This window comes from Mytilus californianus, unplaced genomic scaffold (genome assembly GCF_021869535.1).
Source record: "Mytilus californianus isolate M0D057914Y unplaced genomic scaffold, xbMytCali1.0.p SCAF_31, whole genome shotgun sequence".
In the NCBI taxonomy this organism is placed as follows: domain Eukaryota; kingdom Metazoa; phylum Mollusca; class Bivalvia; order Mytilida; family Mytilidae; genus Mytilus; species Mytilus californianus.
This window is the reverse complement of record NW_026262681.1, coordinates 1,306,227-1,330,023: the sequence shown is the minus strand read 5'-3', so window position 1 is coordinate 1,330,023 and position 23,797 is coordinate 1,306,227. Positions and strand designations below refer to the sequence as shown.

The window sequence follows — 23,797 nt, the reverse complement described above, 5'->3', positions numbered from 1 at the left end:
GATATTAGCAATATCCTCAAATATAGTCAGGATCACATGAAAAAGGCTGCTTACATCTACATCATTTGGTCTCTGGTGGACACTTGACTCAATCTTACCACATCTTCTAATTATTATAATTTAGTCTCCTTCTACTTAATCAGGTGTTTCCAATACACATTGGCCACATTCTCTGCACAATAAAGGAACCCTTTCAACAACTGATTGAGGGGTTCATAGGTGACCTGTTGCAAGGCAAAATTTCTGCTCCTATTCAACATTCCCTCATTTTCTAGTGGCCATTGAAATTCTTGTCCTTCATCCTGGTTGACAAACTTTGCAGACTACATGTACTACCTAATGCATCAATTGTTAATTTGTTTTTGTCCCATTTAATATGTGCTACTTGATGTTAAATAAACAACAATCACCCAATCACATTGCCACATAATACAAGATTTGACCATGACATCCATATTTAAGTATAAAACTTGTAGCTCTAGTTCCATGTTTTTGAACTAAGCTAGAATTTAATAGTAGATTTTTTTATTTGAGCATAGATATGAAATCTATAGCTGGCTCAAAATTCATTGTAAAATGCATTAAGAAGTCTCTTTGACACATTCCCCATTTCCATTCTCAATTTTATTCTGTTAAACTGTAAGACCAGTACTGGTATTGATTCACTGCTCTGTTATTGGTTCTAGTCTGGAGTGTTAGATACAGATTTTGAAAAACATCATGACCCTTGAATGAATCTGTCTTTGTCTGCTTTGCAAGTTATCCAATTCCTGAATATTTCTTGAATATTCATCTTTACCTTTTGAAGCTTGCATGTTAATTATGGAAAATTTACTTTTCGCTAGTTCAATGATCTTTTTTCTCAGTAAATCTTAGCAATTCTGACATGAAATTCATGAACAGAAACAGCTGTAGGTGTAATACAAGAAATCTAGCTGATTTGTCAAAGACAAATGACTAACTAAGTTTTTTTAAAACTTTAATGTATCCATCAGTTATGAATAAATATGTGAATATTAAGTAGCACTTTATCAGATGGTCTCATTAAATTTATAAACATGTAGTAGTTTTCTCCTAACTGTTTTAAGCCCAAGAGGCATACAACATATTTGTGTTCAACCTACTGTGTAATGTTATGTGATCACTTTAATTGACTGGTTTGACAGAGGTCGAGGAAATTTGAAAAATGTAATCAAATTTAGAAAACAATCTTTTGAATACAGTGTTTGTAGAACTTTTATAGGCAAGACTTCCATTTGACACCCCACCCCTCCTTTTACCTGTCTGTTAACCATGTGGGTTTGAATGGAAGTCTTTCTGTTGTATTCAAGCTACAGTAATCAAAATTTGGATCATTTCTAAGCAAATAAAAGTAATGATGATAAACCTCATTTTTTCTTGTCAGACCATATCCATATATATTTAGATTAATTGGCATTGGCATGAATATAAAGGAGTTGTTTGAAGTACAACAATTAGACATCAACCTAACAACACAAAAAAATTAAAAGATATTTGTGTAAATATATATATATTATTTTTGATTCCATATATTTTTATTGACAAATTTGGTTTCCTGAATGACAATGCAAAAATTATTCCTTTAATAGTATAATCATGCTATAATATGTCTCTATCATGTCTATTGGAACACATAAGTATCATAATGATTTTAGTTTCAAAGTTGTCCATTATAATAATTAGCAGTTACATTAAATGGTGAAAATTGTGGTATATTTCTAGAGTATATGTAAAAATTTACCTTCAAATGCTCTACATTTCCCACCAATTGGAATTTATGTACATTTGTACCTTTTGATAGGGAAAAGATTCAAATTAATTTTAATAGTTTTGCTGGAAACATATGAACACAATTGCTTGTTTGTTTTCTCTGTAGGTAATGTCTTAGTTCTATTTGAAAATTATAGAAGTGGTTGTACCGACATAATATTTCAAAAATATATTTACTATAAAAGTGACTTTGTTTAATAAATGATGAGAGAACATAAGAAATGCAGCATTCGTCCACCATTTTCAGGAAATAAGGAACGATATATCACGAAAAGTAGTATTTGTTATTGGTAGTCAATAATTAGTTTACATGAAAAATTCATCAATTATTCGCTAGTTAATTTTAGATTGAAAATCCTGTCATCAAAGTACAAATGCTAATTTCTTGAGGTTTCTATTTGTTTACTTCAAACAAGCATGAATCATTTTCTCTGGTGAAACCTTTCTGCACTGAATGGTGTGTAAACTGGAAACCTGTGTAAATTCAACTCTTGTATCAGTATACAGTCTATATTCTTTATCAATTTAATTTGTGCAGGGCTTCAAATTGAATTTTCAAGTGAGTGGACCTACTTAAGAAAGTTGTACATTTAATAGGTTCTGTTTAAAGCATCACCGTAACTGAAAGGTGATCCAAGACTTTGGTAAATCAAAAATCAGTGGTTCCCTGCCAGAAATGACAGGTATCAGATCTGGTACCCATGCTAATTTGAACCCCTGTTGTGTAAACCAAACACATGACTAATCTAAACAAAATATTCAGTCCCAAAGGGGTTAAGGGTTCAGTGTTGACAGTCAGTTGAAATGGGAAGTATTGGTATGGATATGTTCTTTGTTCTTGGTAGTCCTATGGATATGTTCCTTGTTCTTGGTAGTCCTATGAATATGTTCCTTGTTCTTGGTAGTCCTATGGATATTTTCCTTGTTCTTGTTAGTCCTATGGATATGTTCCTTGTTCTTGGTAGTCCTGTGGATATGTTCCTTGTTCTTGGTAGTCCTATGGATATGTTCCTTGTTCTTGGTAGTCCTATGAATATGTTCCTTGTTCTTGGTAGTCCTGTGGATATGTTCCTTGTTCTTGGTAGTCCTATGGATATGTTCCTTGTTCTTGGTAGTCCTGTGGATATGTTCCTTGTTCTTGGTAGTCCTATGGATATGTTCCTTGTTCTTGGTAGTCCTATGGATATGTAATTACTTAATGAACTCTTTGAATTCACATGGGAAATTGAGTTTACAAATATACTTGTTATTAAAAAATCCTCTTTTTGATGATAAGTGACAGATCTGACTTGTGTGTTTGAGTTCACTCTGTAACTTGTACTATATAAAGTATGAGTACAGTCCTTGCTGACTGGTGTAATTAGATTTAATGTGAAAGTTACAAGTTAGGTCTTTTATCTAAAATATAGTCCAAATTGCTTCCAGTCCTTCCTGACTTCGTATACTGAGTGCATTGTGGTTTTGTGGTGATACATATCCATTAGTGATGTACTATTGGGGAAACATTATGTGTAATTCTACTATGTTGTTTAAAGGACATATTATAGATACATGAAAGATTCATGTAATCAAGGACCAAAATATAAACATAAAATCAAATGTTATTGAAGACAATAGAATATAAGTAAGTTCTAAATTTTTAAATTGAATTAGCATTTTTCCGATTGAAATATTGACCCACGGTACATAGTTAAAACATAGTTGAATCATATGGTTGTCCAGGATTTTAACTACTGTAAATTCAGAAATTATTGCGATGTTTTTTTTATTGCGAAAAATGCCACATGGTTATAATCGCAATAATTTAAACTCGCATTTTCGAAATTTTTTATATGAAACAGGATTTTTCTCAATATCGCAAAAATTAAAATCGCAATTTAGTCAAAAATGACAAAATAGATATAATAAATGCACGCAATAATTTCTGAATTTACAGTATTGTTGTCCATAATGATTGATTGATTAGTGAGTGTTTAACCATGATGGGAATAAATGTTTTCACAACAAACTGGTGTTCATGTGCAATTAAGAATTTTTACTATGATTTCTTTTTGTTCAACACTTGGACTTTGAAAAGTGCTGATGCTCTCATTAACCTGTACTTTGGGGTAAGGGTTCAGTTTAGGTTTAGGTTAGGGTTTGTTAGAGTTAGGGTTAGGTTTTAGGAATAGGGCTAGTGTTAGGGTTAGGTATAGGGTATGTATGGGATAGTTTTGGGGTTAAGGTTAACTTGAGTATAGCCCTATATGGGTTGGGTCCCCTTAGGTAAATGAAGGAAGAATTTGCTGTGTACAATAAGGAAGATGATATAGCAATTACTTAAAAGTAAATAAGTCTAAATTGAAAACAATGTTCAAACCTATGATTGCGTTGGATAAAAACTGCAATTTTTATACGTGTGCATGCAAAACAAATTTCTTGGAAGAGGGGTCTAAATACAGCACAAACAACATTTTCCAAAAGACCAAAAAAGTGAAAAAGTATATTTTAACAAAACGCATTTTACTAACAGGTCGAACAAAGGATGTTCTTAAAACCTGCTGACTGCCATGGCGATTGCCAAATAAACGGATCACAAGATGTAACAAAATGGATCTTTATTATTAACTAAATACCAAACAGAAAACACAATTACTTAAAAGTATATACTGATAATTATGTTTATAGATTCTTGAGATACTTGAAATAAAAAATCTTCAACTCAAGTGAAATTTACACTCTCATTATAGTACAATGTTTTATTCTTTAATCTCAACTCAAACAAAAATTGTTGACTTTATGTTTATGGCTTTGAGACTGAAATATGTATTCATCAACTGTTTAGTACAATTTTCTTTAAAAAATAATTTCCAAAAGAGGTTACACAAAAATGACATTTTGATATATTGTCTCTTAAACATATTATAGATGTGTCATTTATTAACCTTCATTTATCAATGTTAGATACATAAGTCCTACTAAGTTACAAATTTTACTGTTGCTAAAATCTTGTCAAGAATGATAATGGTAAAAGGGATTGCCTTGGACATCTCTGTACATATCGATAATGCCCACGGTGTTTGGAATGTCATTTAACAATGAGTTGTTTTATCATTGAAACAGATTCACAGCGACAACTGATAATGAGGTTACAAAATATTGTACGGAATCACAAATAGTGCATCATATTGAAAAAACGCCCGTTTTGGTTAACGGCAGTTTAGGTGTTTAAACAATAATGTCATTGCCACCTCTTCATTGTTAAGAAAATTCTGACCATGATCGAGATGATAAATATTTAAAATATCTGAATAGAAATAATGAATAGAGGGTGAGCTCTTAAAATATGACACTGATTATGACAATACAGATGCCATTGTCAGTGGACAACTTACCCTGACTACTGAATCATGACTTATTATGGGGTCATATCATATAACTTTAAAGTTCAAATACAATAAAAAATTTAAATATTTTAACTTTATAACCTGCTTAGTATGGTTTTTGGGTATTATCTGTGTTTGAGCATTGATTGAATGGCACAGTTTTATTTTGGTGCCTTTTGTTATTTTGCCGTAAATAAATGTGAGGAATTTTGGTTTTAAAGCGGAAATGAATTATAAAGTTGTATTGGTTTCAAATGTTTGCTTACTTAAAGGAATTTTTAGACTTTTCTGTGAACCCAACTTTTCCAAAATATGATATGAATTTCATCTTAGTTTACAAATGTAACGGGTGATTTATACTAAAGGAAATAGGTCAATAATCATGACCAAAAGCAAAATTTCATGTAAATCCAAAGAATTGGGGCACTATACTTAAAATATTTTGTCTGGGAAAATCTCTATAGTTAAATTCATTATATGAATGCTAGTAATAAAATAATTAGGAAAAAAGGTCAAATGTGCTTTTAGTCAACTTCAGGACAACAATACCTCATACAAATTACCCCTTTAGTTTGAAATAAAATTTCAACTTTGAATTGTGCATTCCAAGACATGTATCAATAAACTATTCAATGTTGTCTTTCAATCTTTTATTGACTTTTAGTTTTGTTTTCATTTTCATCAATTTTTAATAAGCATTTGAATGAAAAGGCAGACTTCATTTGGTATTGAAATTTCTTATTGATTTCTGTATGAAATATTCAGAAAATATTTGAATAGAAAAAATTGCTGTGAATTTAAATGCATTATATTTCTTAAGATAATTTTAAATGCATAAAAAAATATTCGGCTATACAAATTGTTTTCCTAATCTTATAAGTTTAAAGCTTATAAGCTACTCATTGAAAGACGGTGGATTTGTATGGAATAATATACCTTAAAGTCTTAATTCTATAATTAACATTGCAAATAGAATGCCAGCTTTAAATCTATAATTTTGTATGGACTTGTATAAAATACCGGTAAAAGACAAAAGGATACATTGATGATTTTGAATCTTTTTCAGAGATATGAACAATTTAAAATGTTAACACACAGTATGTTATGACGATGATGACACTTTGTTTTTGTCTTTGGGTGATCAAATCTTGATGAGCATACAATTTGAATGTAAATAAGTGCAAATTGTAGTTGTAAATAGACGTAAAGCATGTTCTAGCATATGTAATGTGTTGTGTATATTATAGGCCAAAAAGATGAATTGATGTAAAATAATGGATCGGTAACTTAATATATAATTATAATGGAAGGAAATAGACTATTCTTTGTACATGTACCTGTACGGATGTACAAGTTTAATAAACACAAAAAGAAGCCGGTTAAAATGAAAAATGTGATTCTTGTGAGGAGAGTATTTCAGGCACCTAGGCCATCAACTGTCCATGTTTCACGGTAAGATAACAAGGAGGATTAATTTTGCTCTAAATGAACAGGAATGTAAAGTACAGAGCAAAATGAAAGTTTTCGCATTGCATGCTGGGAAAAAGTTCTCTCATTGCATGTTATTAACATTGTTAATGAAATATTAAGGTGAATCAATCTTACAAGAACAATTTTAGGGTGGAAATTTTTTTGCGCTTAAGATAACTATGACATTTTCATGGATTTACAAAAGTGTTTATACATGTGATTTTGAGATTTTATTTGCACTTACAATGCAGTTGAACAAGTACGTTCATTTTTCATTTAAACAAAGACCTCTTTTTTAAACCTTGTGTGTGTTTTGGATTTATCAACTAAAATCAGTTTTATCTATGGTATGTCCCACAAAATCATTTTGGCAAGGTTGACATTGTACAAAGAATTAAAGACTTGTAAACTATTTCTACCTTTGGTAACATTAAGGTAACTGTCACTTTCAGATAGAACAAATTTGTCTAAGTTTACTTTTTGAAGTGTCAATCTAAAGCATGTGTGAAGATAAATTTTCTTTTTAGAATGACAGTTGATTGTTTTATCAAAATGTCCTGTCAAGTGTAAATTATAAATGGACATTGAACATGAAGGGTGTGCTTGTTTGGTGTATTAGGTTGTGGTATTGGTGGCAAAAGTTCATGAAGAAACAGATGTCTCTTGTAGAAAGGTCATTTGGCCATATGTTGAAACATGCTTTTACTGGAAATTGAACAATGAAATCATTTGTACAACCCATTTTCTGTCTTAAACAAGCTCTGTGAAGATTCAAAAAGACCTTGTGTCAATTTCTTACTCATTGTCTATATAACAGTCTCAAACTGGTGAATGTTTTTTTCAAGGTAGGGATGAAAGGGGTCTTATTAAAATCAAACATGATCAGATACTGTGGACTCATTATTATTCGTTGGATACCAATTTTTGTGGATTTCGTGAATATAGGTGAACCACAAGTTTAAATGTTCAACCCAGTACAAATTTCTATGGCATATTTTCAAACTTTGGCAAAACCATGAATTCAAATATCCTTGAAAATACGATTTTTTTCTCAATCCACGAAAATTTGTACCCATGAAAATAAATGAATTCACAGTAGCTGCTGAATTTAAGCATTGTAGTGCAGATCACCATTACTGAATGCTTTTTTTTTTTCAATTTTTGATATCTTGGCACAATCTTAGCCTTCTCCTTGACTACTTTGGCTGATGTTAAAGTTGACACATAATGCACATTGATCTAGGGTTTATCTAGATTGATCATTTTTGAGTTTGCTGTTGTAGTCATTTGTGAGTAGCATGACTCGTTGTTTTGCTGAATTGAATGAACTGACTAGGCTCATGAAGAAAAGTGTCAATCTAATCTATAGCATTTATAAGTAGGGAGAAAAACTGTAACGGAAATGTGCATTTTTTTTACAAGGAATGTGAAAGAGAGTGTGTGGCATTTTACGTCAACACCTTTCTGAATCAACAGCCTTTTAAAGTTAATGATATTTACAAATTTTCCTGAAACAAACAACCTGCCTTTTACAATGTGGTTATTTTAGGTAATGTAAAATCGTGATAAGAGTGATTAATGCCTAGTGTAAGTTGTATACTCTAAGGATAGGTGAAAGTGATAAAAAAGCAAAAAAAAAGTGTTTGTCTAATAAAGAGTCAGTTATTTAACTTTTACGTAAATTAACCGCAAATGTTTGTGGTACAATTTAACCAAATAATGTGCAATCATTAAACATCAAAGTAATATACTGGTGTCAAAAAGGTGCAGTTACAATCATATGCATGTATGTTTATCCCCGATTATCATGAAACTTTGATCCTGACGACAATACTTGGGAATATACAAGATTCCCCATGATAATTGTCAATGTTTTTTTGTCAACTAATTAATTTACGTTTTGGATATTGGATGTTTACCCTTGCCTTCTACTTGTTTTAAAGGTGATCATATCAGGATGTACCGTAAAAAAACACGGATATTTCTTAATCTTATTTTTATTTTGAATAAAAGTAAAAAGAAACAGAAATCAATAAAACATAAATTAAACTTTTCCTTATGTAATCTGCACAATTGTTAGTTGTCAATATCAGAGAAATAAATCCCTGAAGCGGAAAAAATAATATAAAAATTTCCCTATGTGGCCGATATTTTATTACTATTGCTCAGTATAGTTATTAGTGAGTAGTAATGATTAACCAATGGACTCCTGATTAAATGATTACATTAATTACCGTATCCAGGTGTACATCTATAAATAACAACAAACACATGATGTCATTGTTTGTAAATATTGATCTATTTGTGTTTTGAATAGGCTGTCTTGCTTTAACATTTACTCATACTTTTTCATTGTAAATAATTGATTAGTATAAGATTTTGAAATCTTCTGAAGTCATTTAGAGGAAGGTAGATGGGCAAAAATTAACGCCCTGATTTGTCATCATTAGATAAAACCAATACAATGATTTTTGACAAGGATTCAAAGTTTTCAGTTCTTTCTGTTAACTTCATTGTCCTGTATGAGTAAATTATTTGCTTTTCTCTGACTGTTAATGAATAAAGAGGTAAATGGGGAAACAAGCGTAATTAATCTACAGTTTTGCAGCTAGGAGGGAAAAAAAGCACTATTTATATAATGGTCTTTATAATAAAAATTGGTACTAGTGCATACTGGTTTGAATTGATTGAATTTACTTAAACAGTGAGCTTGACCAAAGAACTTGAATTTAAAAAAAACTACAACTTGTTTTAGAAATACAAGAATGTTTTTATTTTATCAAAACCACAAATTTTGGTGGATCAAGTTGACTTGAAAGTGATAGTTAAATATTCATATCTCATTGATATTTTCTCATACTGATATGCATGTAACATTTGCCATTGGACATGAAACACAAATTCATCATCTGAAAATTCATGATAAGCAAAATGACATTGGACATTTATCAATAATGCATAATGGACAACTTACTGACCATAACATTATGTTTTAATACCTAAGGTGTGAGGACAATGATGGAGTATTTATTTCCTTGTTTTTATTGTCTGTTTTATTTTCCCATTTATTACTGTCGTCTGCCTTTCAAGCTTGTAATCTCATTACACTAATGTCTTCTTCTGTCTGTCAGCTCATTGCTATGGTTGTTTTAGCTTACATGAAAAGAAAAAAATGTCTTATTCAAAAACTGTACACAATGCAACATGTTACATAGTACACATTTTCATCTTGCAGCTTAATATTTACCTACTGTTCAGCTAACCTTTATATCATATTGGTTGAAAATAGAGTGTGGAAATCTATTTCTCTTTTTTCACTCTGCTAACCCTTGCAGGGTACCTGAGATCACTCCCAGTTTTTGTTGAGGTTCAGGTTGATCAGTCTATTTTTTATGTCGTTGATTGTCTTTTGCCTTTTTTCTTTTATTTGTTGTGCCATGATAAAGTGAGTCTCTCTTTGACTTGTGAGTTTTTATTCTCCCTTTTGTATCTTCCCCAACTTTTTTATTGACATCCTGAAGATGCATGTAATATTTGCCACTGGATATTGAGCAGCCATCATATAAAATCAAACCAACTTTTTAGAATGTTGTCAAAATTACAGTTATGATTTTACTTTCACTAGTTTCAAAATACCAAATGGATTGACCAAATCATTGATCTGGAAACAGATTTTTGTAAATCCCTGAAAAGAATTAAAAAGGTATCTTCATTTTGTTTTAGAAATGTAAGCAATAATCATTTCCTTCAATATGTGACCTAATTGTTATGGGTTAAAATATATATAAGAATATCAATCATGTGGTTTGGTTAAAACTGGTTTGTCTGTTATTCTTTGAGATTTGATATGCTTGTGAGTCAATATTTAAAAGTGAAGTGGTTTTTAAACCAAAATTGCTATTTTAAGGATTTAAAAATACTTATTCTCACCTATTTCTGAAAATTAAAGTTCTGTCTATTGACACCATTTTCACTTTGAGAGAGACTTCCTTGAGACTTTTTATTTCCCTGAAGTCCCTTAGTATTGGGTTTATTAGTACAATAAAGTATTTAGCAACAAATAAATGTGAACAGTTAGTTACATGTTACATATTTACATGTATCAAGATAATGGGAACATACAGATAAACTATTAACTTGTATATTATACATCAGGTAAATTATACTCAAGTATTTGTCAGATTTCTTTACCCAATTAAAGTCTATAATTTGTCTAAATCACCTAGCATCTGTATTCTGAGCAAAATCTAGCAAAGCTTTCAACTCAAACAGGTTCTAGGGACCATCTTGAACTTGCAGTGAGATGTTAGCTTTTGGTCTGATTTTTAGGCCTCACTGTTACTTTGAGATAAAGATCAGCAAGAAAAGTGTAGTTCTTTGGTTTCAGTTTTGTCATGTGCATGCAGAAAGTTTGGTTATTAATACACCATATCCCCTTTTTGCAATGTATATATTGCAAATCAAAAATTTGTTAGCATATGCAATAAATTAATTTAGAACTGTGTTAAATGTTCTTTTAACAATTTTACAAAATTTTGTTTGACCAATAAGCTTATAAGTATCAGAAGAATACAAGTCATTTCTTGGAAAAAGATAATACTAAGAGTTATACATTGTATATAAAGTGCTGGGCAAAAGTGTTTCCTTTCACTTTTGCCTTTAAAGCTGTCTGTATTGAAAAGAAATATTCCAGCAACATTGAAACAACTCTCAAATGAGTTATAGATTTATCAACACTAGTGAATATTAAAAATTGGGGGGCATTTAACCACAAAATATGCTAATTTTGTTTTGTCTTGGATAAAAAATATACATGAATGAAATAAATTGATCTAACATAACAGGTATTAAAGATTTGACAAAAAACACTTCTAAAAGGAAATATTTTTTTCAATTTAACAAAGAGAAGATTCAAAGTATACCATTAAATCATTTACGTCATTTGTCTAATTTAATCGTCCATTTTGCACATATCATATGATTAGATTAGAATAGTCGAAGTCCATGTCAAGAGTTTTGGTGATTAGATATATTTCCCTTCATCTCTGTAACTTCTGATCTTTGCTGAGTTAACCAATTGAATCATTGACGACAATCTGTGCCTTTTGTCTTTTGTGAATATCAGACATATTTTGGAAGTTTAAATTTCTAAGAGAAATTGTTTTTTTCCTTTGGATTTGTCGATAAAAGGATAATTTGGATCAAAATGAGATTATGACCTCACTTAGAAAGTTGAAGTTCATGAAATGGTTTCCTTGACATAAAGAGGAAGTTCAAAAAGGGAAATGTTTAAAAAAAAATTACTAAAAAAAAGTGCAACTTTGCGGTTGGTAACAGTAAGGCAAGTCAGGACGACAAACATATCAAAGTAAGTCATTGGAAAATAAGGTCAGATATTCTTTTTATGTGACAGTATGGTTCACTTGCAGCTCTGTAATTATCAAATCATCTCAGAAAAACTTTTAAAATATAACTTCCTTATAATTACAATAAATCTCCATTTTCTACTACTGTAAGACAGTTGCATTTTTTGACATGTCATAATGAAAAAATTATGTAGGGGAGTTAGATAAAAGTCTGCCAAGCCCCCTTCAAAAGCATGTAAAAGTCTCTTTAGTTCTATGGCTGTTGTTTTGTTCCATTGAATTCTGTTTAGTTTTGAGCCATTACATAAGCTTTTAAAATCTATTTTAAGTAACATTATTGGTAACCTAGTTGGAATTACTTGAAAATGTCTGAGTTTGTGTTGACTTAAGAGTGAGTGACAGAGTTGAAAAGATCCTTGTCCATTGGTCTCTGATGTACAGTTGTCTCACTGGCAATCCTATACCTCTTCTCCTTATTTTAATACTTTTTTTGAGTTTTGCAGTTGGTTGGTATGTTGTCAGCATGCTGATTAGTGAATACTGTAAATTCAGAAATTATTGAGTGCATTTATTATTGCGATTTTTCAAGAATGGACAAAAATGCGAGTTTAATTATTGCACATACACAATTAAGGGGAATATGTTTTCAGTTCCAGTTTATCATGTAAATTACTTAAAACATGAGTAGAAAACATGAATTGTTCATCAAATGTGTGTATCTGCCTTATCAGAGAACTATAGGAGTAGCATAACAGAAAATTGTTAGTGGAACCACAATTGATATCAAATCATGCCATACATTGATATAGGTCAAATATGGGAGTTAATTCAGTTCATCAAAGAAAACAAAACAAACAAAATCTCCATTTATTTGGAACCTACTTCTTTAAAGTTTTCAAAGAATATTTCTAAATATTCAAAGGATGTAATTCTTAAACTTAACATTGTTGTGCTTCCAATTGTAAATTTTAATTGAAGGGTATTTTAGGTAAATGTCAATGAGACAGCAAAAAAAAACAACATCTAGTTGGTTCAACATAGGATTTTCAGTGTTAAAAATGTGTTGATAACATATGTCAAGTTTATATCAGTGCAGTTCTAAGCAATTTGTGAATGAGTTCAGTAGAGACTACCAAGACTTGTTCATCTATACCAAGTTAACATCAAGAAACAGTGGCAAACTCTGAAGAGGTTCTTGATTTGGGACTGGCACACATATGAAGCATCCCAAGACTTTTTTGTCTTGGTGAAGGAGCATACTTATCACCACACCTTTTTATAGTATTTATTAATGATTTATTGGCAAAGTTTAAAGTAAATGATAAAACTATAAAATGTACTTATAACTTGATATTGATCTTTTACAGTGATTATGCTCCTAGAACTGTAGTATTACAAAGAGGACCAGAGGGCTATGGCTTTATTCTCAGAGGAGCTAAATGTAAGTACTTTAAAGCTTGGTTCACCTTGCAGAGTGAGTTCAAGCTCTTAATATGCTTAAATATCACATTGTATGAAGGAAAGTGGAATAAAAAAAGTGGCATCATGAAGAACAAAATATCTTATTGAGACTTGAAGGCACATTTTGTCATACATGCTTGAAATAAGAAAAACAACCTCTCAGTTGGAGAACATGTCAAATAAGCAAATATGTTTCACAAAAATAACTGTTTGCCATATTTTGCAATTTCTGGGAGATCTTATTTGCATCAAACTTTTGCGTTATTATGCAAGTAAATGAAAATGAACAAGACAATACATTGAATAAATTATACTTTAATAAACAGGTAAACAAATATATAACAATGAAATGAAGTGCCTGATAAATTGCAGACATTCGGTAATTAGTGAGATCATCTTCACATTCCATGAAAAATTATATCCTGTCTGAAAAGGATGTCTTTGTCAGGTGTGGCCAGCTTAAACACAGTTCAGTCCTCTCATATTCCGTAATTTGAATGCATAAAATTTAACTTAATTATTTTTGTTCAGTAATTTAAGTACATGTATTGAAAATCCCAAAGCATGCATATGATACATGTTTTGTTGTCATTGAGATACATTATTTACACTAAAGGACAATAATTGATGATCTTGACACTGTTTGTGAGCTGAAATGTATAAGTCAGTGCAAAATCATCAGTTCAAACTTTACACTTTGATATAAATTGAGATAAAAAGTTTTTTTATTCATATAAACAGTTCACACATATATGTATGTTGAAGTTTCATTGCTTTAAAGGTTTTTTCTATGCAGAACTTTTGGAGCCATGTCAATTATTACTAAATTTATACAATTTATTATGTAAATGAGACAGCAAGCCAAATACACAATGGAATTCTATATGCAAAAATGTAGTAAAGGTATTTTATACTTTTTCTGACTAATTATAGTTAATTTTTTTATAATCAGCTCATGGTTCACATATGTTTATCTCTAAATAAATTGGTCAAAGTTCATATTGTCTTATTTCCTTGTAGTTCTCGGTTTTTTCAACATTAAGGCACATAAAAAAGACGGGAAAGAACTATTTTCATGCAAAATGTTTTCCAGTGTTGTCTTAAATGGGTTTTCATGTTAAATTGCCATTTTTCTCAGAGTTTATTAAAAAAACAACCAAAGAACTGCTCCATTCATGGATAAAAAAATTATAATGAAATACACCTTTCTTTTCAATTTCCTCCATGCACATACTTACCCTCCACTGTAACCCTCTTTAAACAGGTGAACATGACTGATGAAGTGACATAAAAAGAGCACATCTTTTTGGCAATTCATCTGAAAAGAAGGTCAAAATCAGCCTACTCATGGTCTACGAATTTGTTTAAGAAAATGATTGCACCACTGCATCTTTTGTTATATGACTTATGTCCATCCTACACAGTTAAATTTTCAAATTTTAACACAGTCTGGAGTGGAGAAATATTGTATCACACAAAATTCTGTGAGGAAATTAAATTCTTCATGTCAATTTTCTGTTTCTATCATCAAGTGTATAAAAAGGCCTAACAGAATTGGGTCAAAAATGCAAGAATTCATGAATGAACATAAAAATACTGTGTTTCACACAATAGAAGTATTATATTAGCCTAGTTTACACCCCTCCTCAATATTCTTTTATTTTTTTGAATGGTTTTGGTTTTATTGACTGTATGTCACCACACTCTGTATGTAATTCATTACACTTACCCTAAATAATGATATACCCTACCATGTTCTTTCAACCTCATAACAATATACTTTTGTAGGTAGTGAAAAAAAGAAATTTTTTATTATGTAAAAACACCTCCATATAGAGACAAAAATTGTTTTTCAATTTACAATGAGGCTGTTGATCTTTTGAATTTTCTAAGTGACTAAGTGCTTATAAGTCAAACACAACATTCTTGATTCTTAAAAATAGTTGATACGCAATCTTGCAAGTAGACAGTCATCCATTTTGTAATCCTCCATCTGACAACTTGCATTAAACTTATCATATATGACATTGATACTGATCTGTACACTATATATATATATATATGATATGTACAATTTGATAACATTTGAGGACCTAACACCAAAATCCTAAGAAATATAATCAGCCCTTGTTAATTTTACTCAATGCATCAGAGAAACCTGATCTTGTTCACTTTGTTTTGGACAGATTTTATTGCCCTGTTTACCTTACAATCTTTGTTCGGGTGGAATTTTAAGCCTGTTTCACTAAAACTTTACACCCTTGCCAATAAAAATAAAAATGTATTTACTTAATGTGGGTCTTGTCAAGTGAAAAATTGGATTTGTTAGAATATATCTGATACATGATCTGTACAATGTGTTATCAAATTGTCTTCTTATTTGAAATGTAAAGAATCAGTCTTGTTGATATACACTAAAAACTTAACACTAGAATTCCTGTAACAAGATATCAAATGCCTCGCTAAATTGCATTGTAATGTATGGATTACAATGGTACATGTATTTACTTTATATTAAAAGTTTCAAAAACATTGCTTTTCATGAAGTCCTGCAATTTAATCCTATAATTAAGAGTACTTCAATGCTGTCAGATCTGGGTATATGTTTAATCATGGAAGTATTATTTTGTCTATGTTACTTCCATGGTCTAATTATGTATGTTCCATGTTGCCTCGAGGTTAAACAGAGGTCGATTAAGCAAATAGTTATGTGGTGATTATTTAAATCATGTGGTAAAAAATTTTCTAATCTCTTTTTAAATGTTGTTTCAATTGACTTTTTGAAGTGATAAATGTGGATTTAAAGGTGTGATTGAAATGTGATATGCTGCCTTTACCTTGGTTAAACGTTGGACCGAATTCAGCATCTTTTTATTCAGTTACCTTTTTTTGAAAAATAATGCTGAATTTGTCCAGATTCTATGCATAAAAGCTTAATGTATAATAAAGATTCTGACGAAATCTAGAACAACAACATAAGGGTAAAGTTTTGCTACTATAAGATAAATACCACGTTGATCCTTCATAAACAGTTTGGCATGAAAGAGTATTTAATGAATGAATTTGTGCTTAAATATTTGTAGGTTAAAAACAAAGTACATGTAATTCGTTTTTGATTTCATCTCTTAACCCAGTCACATAGACATCTGCGTTAAAAAGTTTTTCTACTGTAAATTTGTTAGTGGAAACATCTTGGTTTTGTAGTTAAAAGATCATTGTGAAGTTTAGACCTAAAATAAACAAAACACTTTAAGTAGAAAGAAAATAGATTGAGATCTTTTTAAAATCTTCACAATATGAGAGAGTCATTTTAAGGCAAGAATTCCTGTGATCAAATGGGGTGTAAAATTACTTTCAGACAAAAAAAAAAAATCACTTGACCTCATTATTTTGAGTGTTTTATAATGTATCAGGACAGCTGTGTTCATTTTTTAAATGAAAAATTCATGATTTTAAACTCTAGCTAAAAAACAATTTCCTTTTGATCTAATTGTATGCGGCAACACACTTTAAAATATTTGAGGGATTAACAACAAGAAAAATTTGATTGTTGCTTTATTGTTATGCTAACTTAGATAGTTTCTAAAGATGGGGTTTTCAGTGAGGAACTTGTTACTTACATATTTGGTCATTGAACTGGCTATGTTCAGGAATCCAAAAATAAAAATTGAACTTATTCAAGGGGTTGATATCCTCTGCTAAAGACTTCGTTTATTGTTAAGAGTATAAACATAAAAGAGAAAAAGTATATTAAGTTATTTGATCTTTGCTTTATTGTATATTCAAGGTTTATGTGGCTGCTAAACTTTATTTTCATTGTTCATATGGGTTTATTCATGACCAAAGTCCAAAGAGATGTTTTCTCAATGATGGCCCATAAAGCCTTTTGTTACAAGTTGACAGCCCTATATGAACATTACATTATTTTCCACAAAGATGATAACTTAAATAAAGGAGATTTGTAGTAAACATGATTGAGAAAGCAACCACACTACAAACGCTCAAAAAAAATTAGTGCTGTTCCTTTACTGATTTTTTTTAATGTTCTTTTATTTACTGTTTGTAGTCCAATGGTCAAAGTTTTTAAAAAAGGGGAGGGTTCAGTCTCAAAAAACTAGTTTTATCGATCAAGATGTTAATGTATCTGTCCCAAGTCAGTGTTTTAGACTTGAGGGCAGGTCTTTGAAAGTTTCTGCTTAATTCATTCACAACTTTGTTTAGACTTTGGTTAGTTAATTGTGTTGGTTACTGTATCATTGACATCTTTCCTATGTCTCCTTTTATTCATTATCTTTTAAGTAGGATTCTGTAGACTCCAACCTGTTTTCTTTTCTTTTTTTTCTTTTTTTTTAAATTGCTAAGGGGAGAATTGTTATGTCTGACTGTAACTTTTCCAAATTTCTATCATATATTTTCTTTTTCTTCTAACCCTTTCTGCAATCTATTTTTCAGAATATTTAGTATTTTGTAACTAGTGCTCTATTTAAAAGGGACTTAAGTACTTATTTTTGTTTGTCAGCACAGTTACTTGTCATCATTGTTTTATACAGCAAGACAATAAATTACAATTTAACTACCTTCTTTAAAATATTTATATTAGAATTGAACACACCTTGTTTATTTTACCACTTTATACATATAAACCTAATGGCTGTTTGTTTAAAATCTGTCCAGTCATTATATTAAATTGTCCAGACCAAGTAGGAGTCAGGGTGGTATACTGAGACAGTATTTGAAAGTGTCATAAGACACTTGGTTTACCTAGTAACACCTGTCTTTCATCCTCAAAGTGTTTATACATTTGGTTAACTAACATAAAAAGTATTCAACATATATGGCTATCCTTTATACTAATAGTTTAAGTAAATTGTCCATTTACATGTAGCAGTTACGTCAGTGTCCAATAATCCAGCAGATTTAAAACTTATGTCCATATATTGATCTTTTTTTATTTGATGGGTCATCATAGCAAACTAACTTGCAGATAATACATTCATTGAGCATTGTCAACATCAGTGTTTTCCTAGAGGGTTTTACGCATATTAGGGCCCCCATGCAGTGATTTGGACCCCATCCTTATAAAATTGAAGATCCCTTTTACTCTAACTGCATGACCACCATCCTTTCTATGAAAAAAATGCAAGGGAAAACTATGACTTGGTCACTCACACATTACTGATAGTCACTGTCCATATATCAATTCATAAGTTCAGTTGCCACACATCTTGATATAACTAAATTGTAACTTGTTGCATCGAAATTTTAAAGGGCAATTGGTTATTAAGCTGTGCAATTTTTTGTCCAACCTTTGAACTTTGACACTATTTACCATTTCAAAGTGTAGTATATTATCAATCAAATAGACAGAAATGTTCATGATGTGACCCCCTCTGAGTTGACCATCACTTGTAACCTACAAATTCACAATATTCATATTTAAGGGATACAAAAAATACAACTGTCAATCAGCTGATTGATGTCCTACCCCTTTTATTTTAGTTTGATCATACATATATTTTAGATCTTTAGTGACCTAACCTGGCTGAGCAGGTCAGCTGAATATGTCATTGATAAGGCGTGTCAGTCCCTATTTTACTTACATTGCATTGTATTACATAACATGTACTCACATGGTTTACAGTACATTTACTGTGATTGAAATGTCACAGAAATTTATGTATATACTTAGCATAACTGTTTGAACTTTATCATTTTTCTTTTCATACTATAAATATTTTGCTTTCAAATTCCTTATATGATATGTTTATGAAAAAATAACAAAGCTCCATTATGGGTATTCTACTCTGATATGAGGCCTATACAGGATTCTTTTGATTAAAAAGGATATTTCAGAGTCACTTATTTTGACAAATTGGTTGGCATTGCAAAATGTGTATAGGTATTCACTTCATATAGATATTTCATAATTTACATTTTACATCAACAATGATCTATAGATTAGTCTCCTGTTTGGACCCTTATATCTTAATTACCTTTTAGCACAAGAAATTGATTTGTAAAATACAATTTTATTACAAATGTTTTATTATAAGTAAACTTTTCATTTGCAAATTAGAATTCCTAGTTTCAACCGATATTTGACCCTCTGAAATTGATATTCATTCATCTTAACTGTCAAAGAAATGATATATGTCTTAAAATTTAAAATATTTTTTTTTAAAGAATATTTAAAAGTGTTTAATGCTTAAAATAAGTTCTTTGACTCTCTCTATTCAAATGAAATGTAGAATCGGATTAAAAAGCTTTTATTTAATCATTTTTGACTCAATAGAACACATTTTTCTCTGAATGGGACAAACAGCATGAATGATGGACAGTGTTTTGTCTTCTTTGAATTTTAATCTTCCCTGTATATTTTTAATTTTTGCTTACTCTTGACTTGTATAAACTAAACCATGATGAAATATAAGAAACTAAAAAGAACAAGTTTTAACAACTTGTTTGTTTTTTGTCGAGCCTGCGACTTTTGTCGCAGAAAGCTCGACATAGGGATAGTGATCCGGCGGCGGCGGCGGCGTTAGCTAACTTCTTAAAAGCTTTATATTTTAGAAGGTCGAAGGTCTGGATGCTTCATACTTTGTATATGGATGCCTCATGTTACGAAGTTTCCGTCAGTCACATGTCCAATGTCCTTGACCTCATCTTCATGGTTCAATGACTACTTGAAAAAAAAGTTAAGATTTTTTGTAATGTTAGATTCTCTCTTATTATAAGTAATAGGATAACTATATTTGGTATGTGCGTACCTTGCAAGGTCCTCATGCCCGTCAGACAGTTTTCACTTGACCTCGACCTCATTTCATGGATCAGTGAACAAGGTTAAGTGTTGGTGGTTAAGTCCATATCTCAGATACTATAAGCAATAGGTCTAGTATATTCGGTGTATGGAAGGACGGTAAGGTGTACATGTCCAACTGGCAAGTGTCATCTGACCTTGACCTCATTTTCATGGTTCAATGGTTATAGTTAAGTTTTTGTGTTTTGGTCTGGTTTTCTTATACTGTATGCCATAGGTCTACTATATTTGGTGTATGGAATGATTGTAAGGTGTACATGTCTAGCGGGCAGGTGTCATCTGACCTTGACCTCATTTTCATGGTTCAGTGGTCAAAGTTAAGTTTTTGAGTTTTGGTCTTTTTTTCTAATACTATATGCAATAGTTCAACTATATTTGGTATGTGCGTACCTTGCAAGGTCCTCATGCCCGTCAGACAGTTTTCACTTGACCTCGACCTCATTTCATGGATCAATGAACAAGGTTAAGTTTTGGTGGTCAAGTCCATATCTCAGATACTATAAACAATAGGTCTAGTATATTCGGTGTATGGAAGGACTGTAAGGTGTACATGTCCAACTGGCAGGTGTCATCTGACCTTGACCTCATTTTCATGGTTCAGTGGTTATAGTTATTTTTTGGTGTTTTGGTCTGTTTTTCTTATACTGTATGCCATAGGTCTACTATATTTGGTGTATGGAATGATTGTAAGGTGTACATGTCTAGCGGGCAGGTATCATCTGACCTTGACCTCATTTTCATGGTTCAGTGGTCAAAGTTAAGTTTTTTGAGTTTTGGTCTTTTTTTCTAATACTATATGCAATAGTTCAACTATATTTGGTGTATGGAAATATTTTATGATCTATTTGGCAGTCACACAGGTTTTATTTGACCTTGACCTCATTTTCAAGGTTCATTGCTCAGTGTTAAGTTTTTGTGTTTTGGTCTGTTTTTCTTAAACTATAAGCAATAGGTCAACTATATTTGTTGTATGGAAGAATTGTTAGCTGTACATGCCTGCCTAGCATGGTTCATCTGACCTTGACCTCATTTTCATGGTTCATTGGTCAATGTTTAGTTTACTTGGTTAATGTTAAGTTTATGTGACAGTTGTAATAAAGCTTTATATTTAGGACTATCAACATAATATCAATGATTAGTAAAGAAGGCGAGACATTTCAGCGTGTGCACTCTTGTTATGGAAATTTATAATCTAGTTCAGAATGTTGAAAAAATTGACATGAACATGTTTTAACAGTTGGTTTAGTTATATAGTTTGATTCACAGCTAATATTTCTGTAGTAAAAAGACTGTGAATTAGACTTGCAACTTGGAAAATTAGTGATTATGGATTAAAAGTACATGAAAAAACAATTTAACTTTACAATCTTATATTCAACAAATATATTATTCAACTTAAAAACAGATGTAGGAACATCTGAAGCAATGTATATTATCTATAACACAGCAGATTCTTCGAGACAATTTTTAATCAACAAACCGATGGCAACAGATGTCCAATGACAATTATGTCACAAACTACAGATGTAAATTTGTAGTTCATTGGATAAAAAGCATCGATTTGTGGCTATTTTATATAGATGTGACTTCATTTTATGTACTTACGTTACAAAATTTGTAAAAACAAAATGGGAAATGTTGTAAGATCAGGAAGGATTATTAAGCATAAAAATCGCTATGATACCAGAAAAGGTAATTAGGTTTTATGACACACATAGCTAGAGTTTTCAGAAGTTCTTATAACATTTCTTTTAAAAAGCCTTAATTTTGTGGATAATGTTTCGGCAGTAAGATTTTTCAGGACAAATGTAGATGATTGAACACAGGAAATATCTTGAAGACACTGCTAATGTATCATTGGATGGTAGTAGTTTTACACAATTAGTCTGAACAGCAAATACAACACAATTTGAAATTTACCATAGATCTTCCATAGATATTCTGACAGCATCAGTTATAGTTACTGGACCATATACTTTTGTGAAAGGAACATTATCCAGATTGCATCATCAATGCATAATGTGACGAATTATTGAATAATTCAAAGCTAAATGCATGAAAAATATAATTTTAAAATGATTATTAGTTTAATTTTTCTTTTTTTCTTTTTCAGCACAAAGTACAAGAAATGGAGAGCTTGACTTCCATCCTACACCAGAGTTCCCTGCCTTACAGTATTTGGACAGTGTGGACCCAAGCAGCCGAGCAGACAGAGCAGGTTTAAAACCTGGTGATTTTATATTAGAGGTAATATATTAAACCAAATGTCCCTGTTAACATTCCTTACAGCAAATCAGGAGTTTCTCAATAAAGTCTACAAGTTATATTTTAAACATATAAGAGCAAAAGAACTAATCCTTAAAATAGACATCACTTGGAATAATCTTTGTTTGCAATTTCTAAATCTACGCTCCCTTTAAGCAAAACATTGGTAAGAGGGTTAAACGAATATTTATCTGAGAGATGAACTGATCTAAATATTATATAGATAATACATTGATATAAAAAAGAGGTCATTTGGGGAGATCTACTGAATTTTGATATTATTATTCAATACTTTAATGAAACTCTAGAAAATTATATACGTCACTTTAAAAATTTTACAAGTAAATACTATCAATGTGTTAAGTGAAAACGTTCACGGTTTTGTAGAAGAATTGATGTCACTGTTGTCTGAAAACTGAAACAATGTAAACCTATAGATAAATCACACATAGTGTATTTCACAAATTTTGAAATACCAATGTCATATCTAGTATTGATTAAACAGTTTGGTATTGATTTATCAGTATGTGAAGTGTTTGTTTTAAGGGTGTTCTTTATGTAGATATGATCCCCTACTGTCATTACAGAACATAGATCATGCATGTTTTGCTGTTTTAAAGAAAGAAATTGTTTCTTCAGATTTATTGGCAGTAATGACTAAAGAGTTTAGGTCCAGAGAAGGTCCACTTTGTCCAGAGTTTATTAGAGAGTTTTTATCTAGGTTTCCTTTGACATATTTTATGAGTTCTTACTTGAAAGAGAATTTAAGCAATTATATATAACCTGACACAAATTTTGGGTTGACCATTCAAATACTTTGGTCTAAATTGGCCAGTATATTTGGACATTGATTTTTCCATAGTAAATTTGTATTTTGTTGAACACTTAATATCAAACGTACCAGAAACTGAAACTAGTTTAGAGGCAACAAATACAACCTTATATTCGTAGTTCACCTAAACCAACAAAATCCATGAAAAAAATTAAAAGTTCCAGGAATAATAATGAATCCATATCGTTTCCATAGTGCAGTATGGCAGTAGTGTAATGTTGCTGTCACTCAAAATATAATTGGCAGTCATGATCAAATTAAAAGTTGTTGTATCAAATATTTGGTTAAAAACTGCAATGTACATTCCATAAGATCATTGGAGAAAATTAAGTGAATTCCAGTAGTTCATCATAGTTGTTGTAATTCAGATATGTAATGGTTTAAGTTAGAAAGTAAGAGTGGCTTTTCTTTAAGCTAACATCCTGAAGCT

General features: G+C 30.8%; 1 protein-coding gene across 3 annotated transcripts in view; it reads left to right on the top strand.

Annotated features, from left to right (window-relative positions):
* LOC127736468 (SH3 and multiple ankyrin repeat domains protein 2-like) overlaps positions 1-23,797 on the top strand; it is a 108,731-nt gene that overhangs the window by 72,302 nt on the left and 12,632 nt on the right. For all 3 annotated transcript variants that reach the window (XM_052247018.1, XM_052247017.1, XM_052247020.1), the window contains 2 exons: positions 13,360-13,433; positions 22,384-22,517. In XM_052247018.1, coding sequence (XP_052102978.1) covers positions 13,360-13,433; positions 22,384-22,517 — 208 coding nt within the window. The remainder of the gene's footprint in view (positions 1-13,359; positions 13,434-22,383; positions 22,518-23,797) is intronic.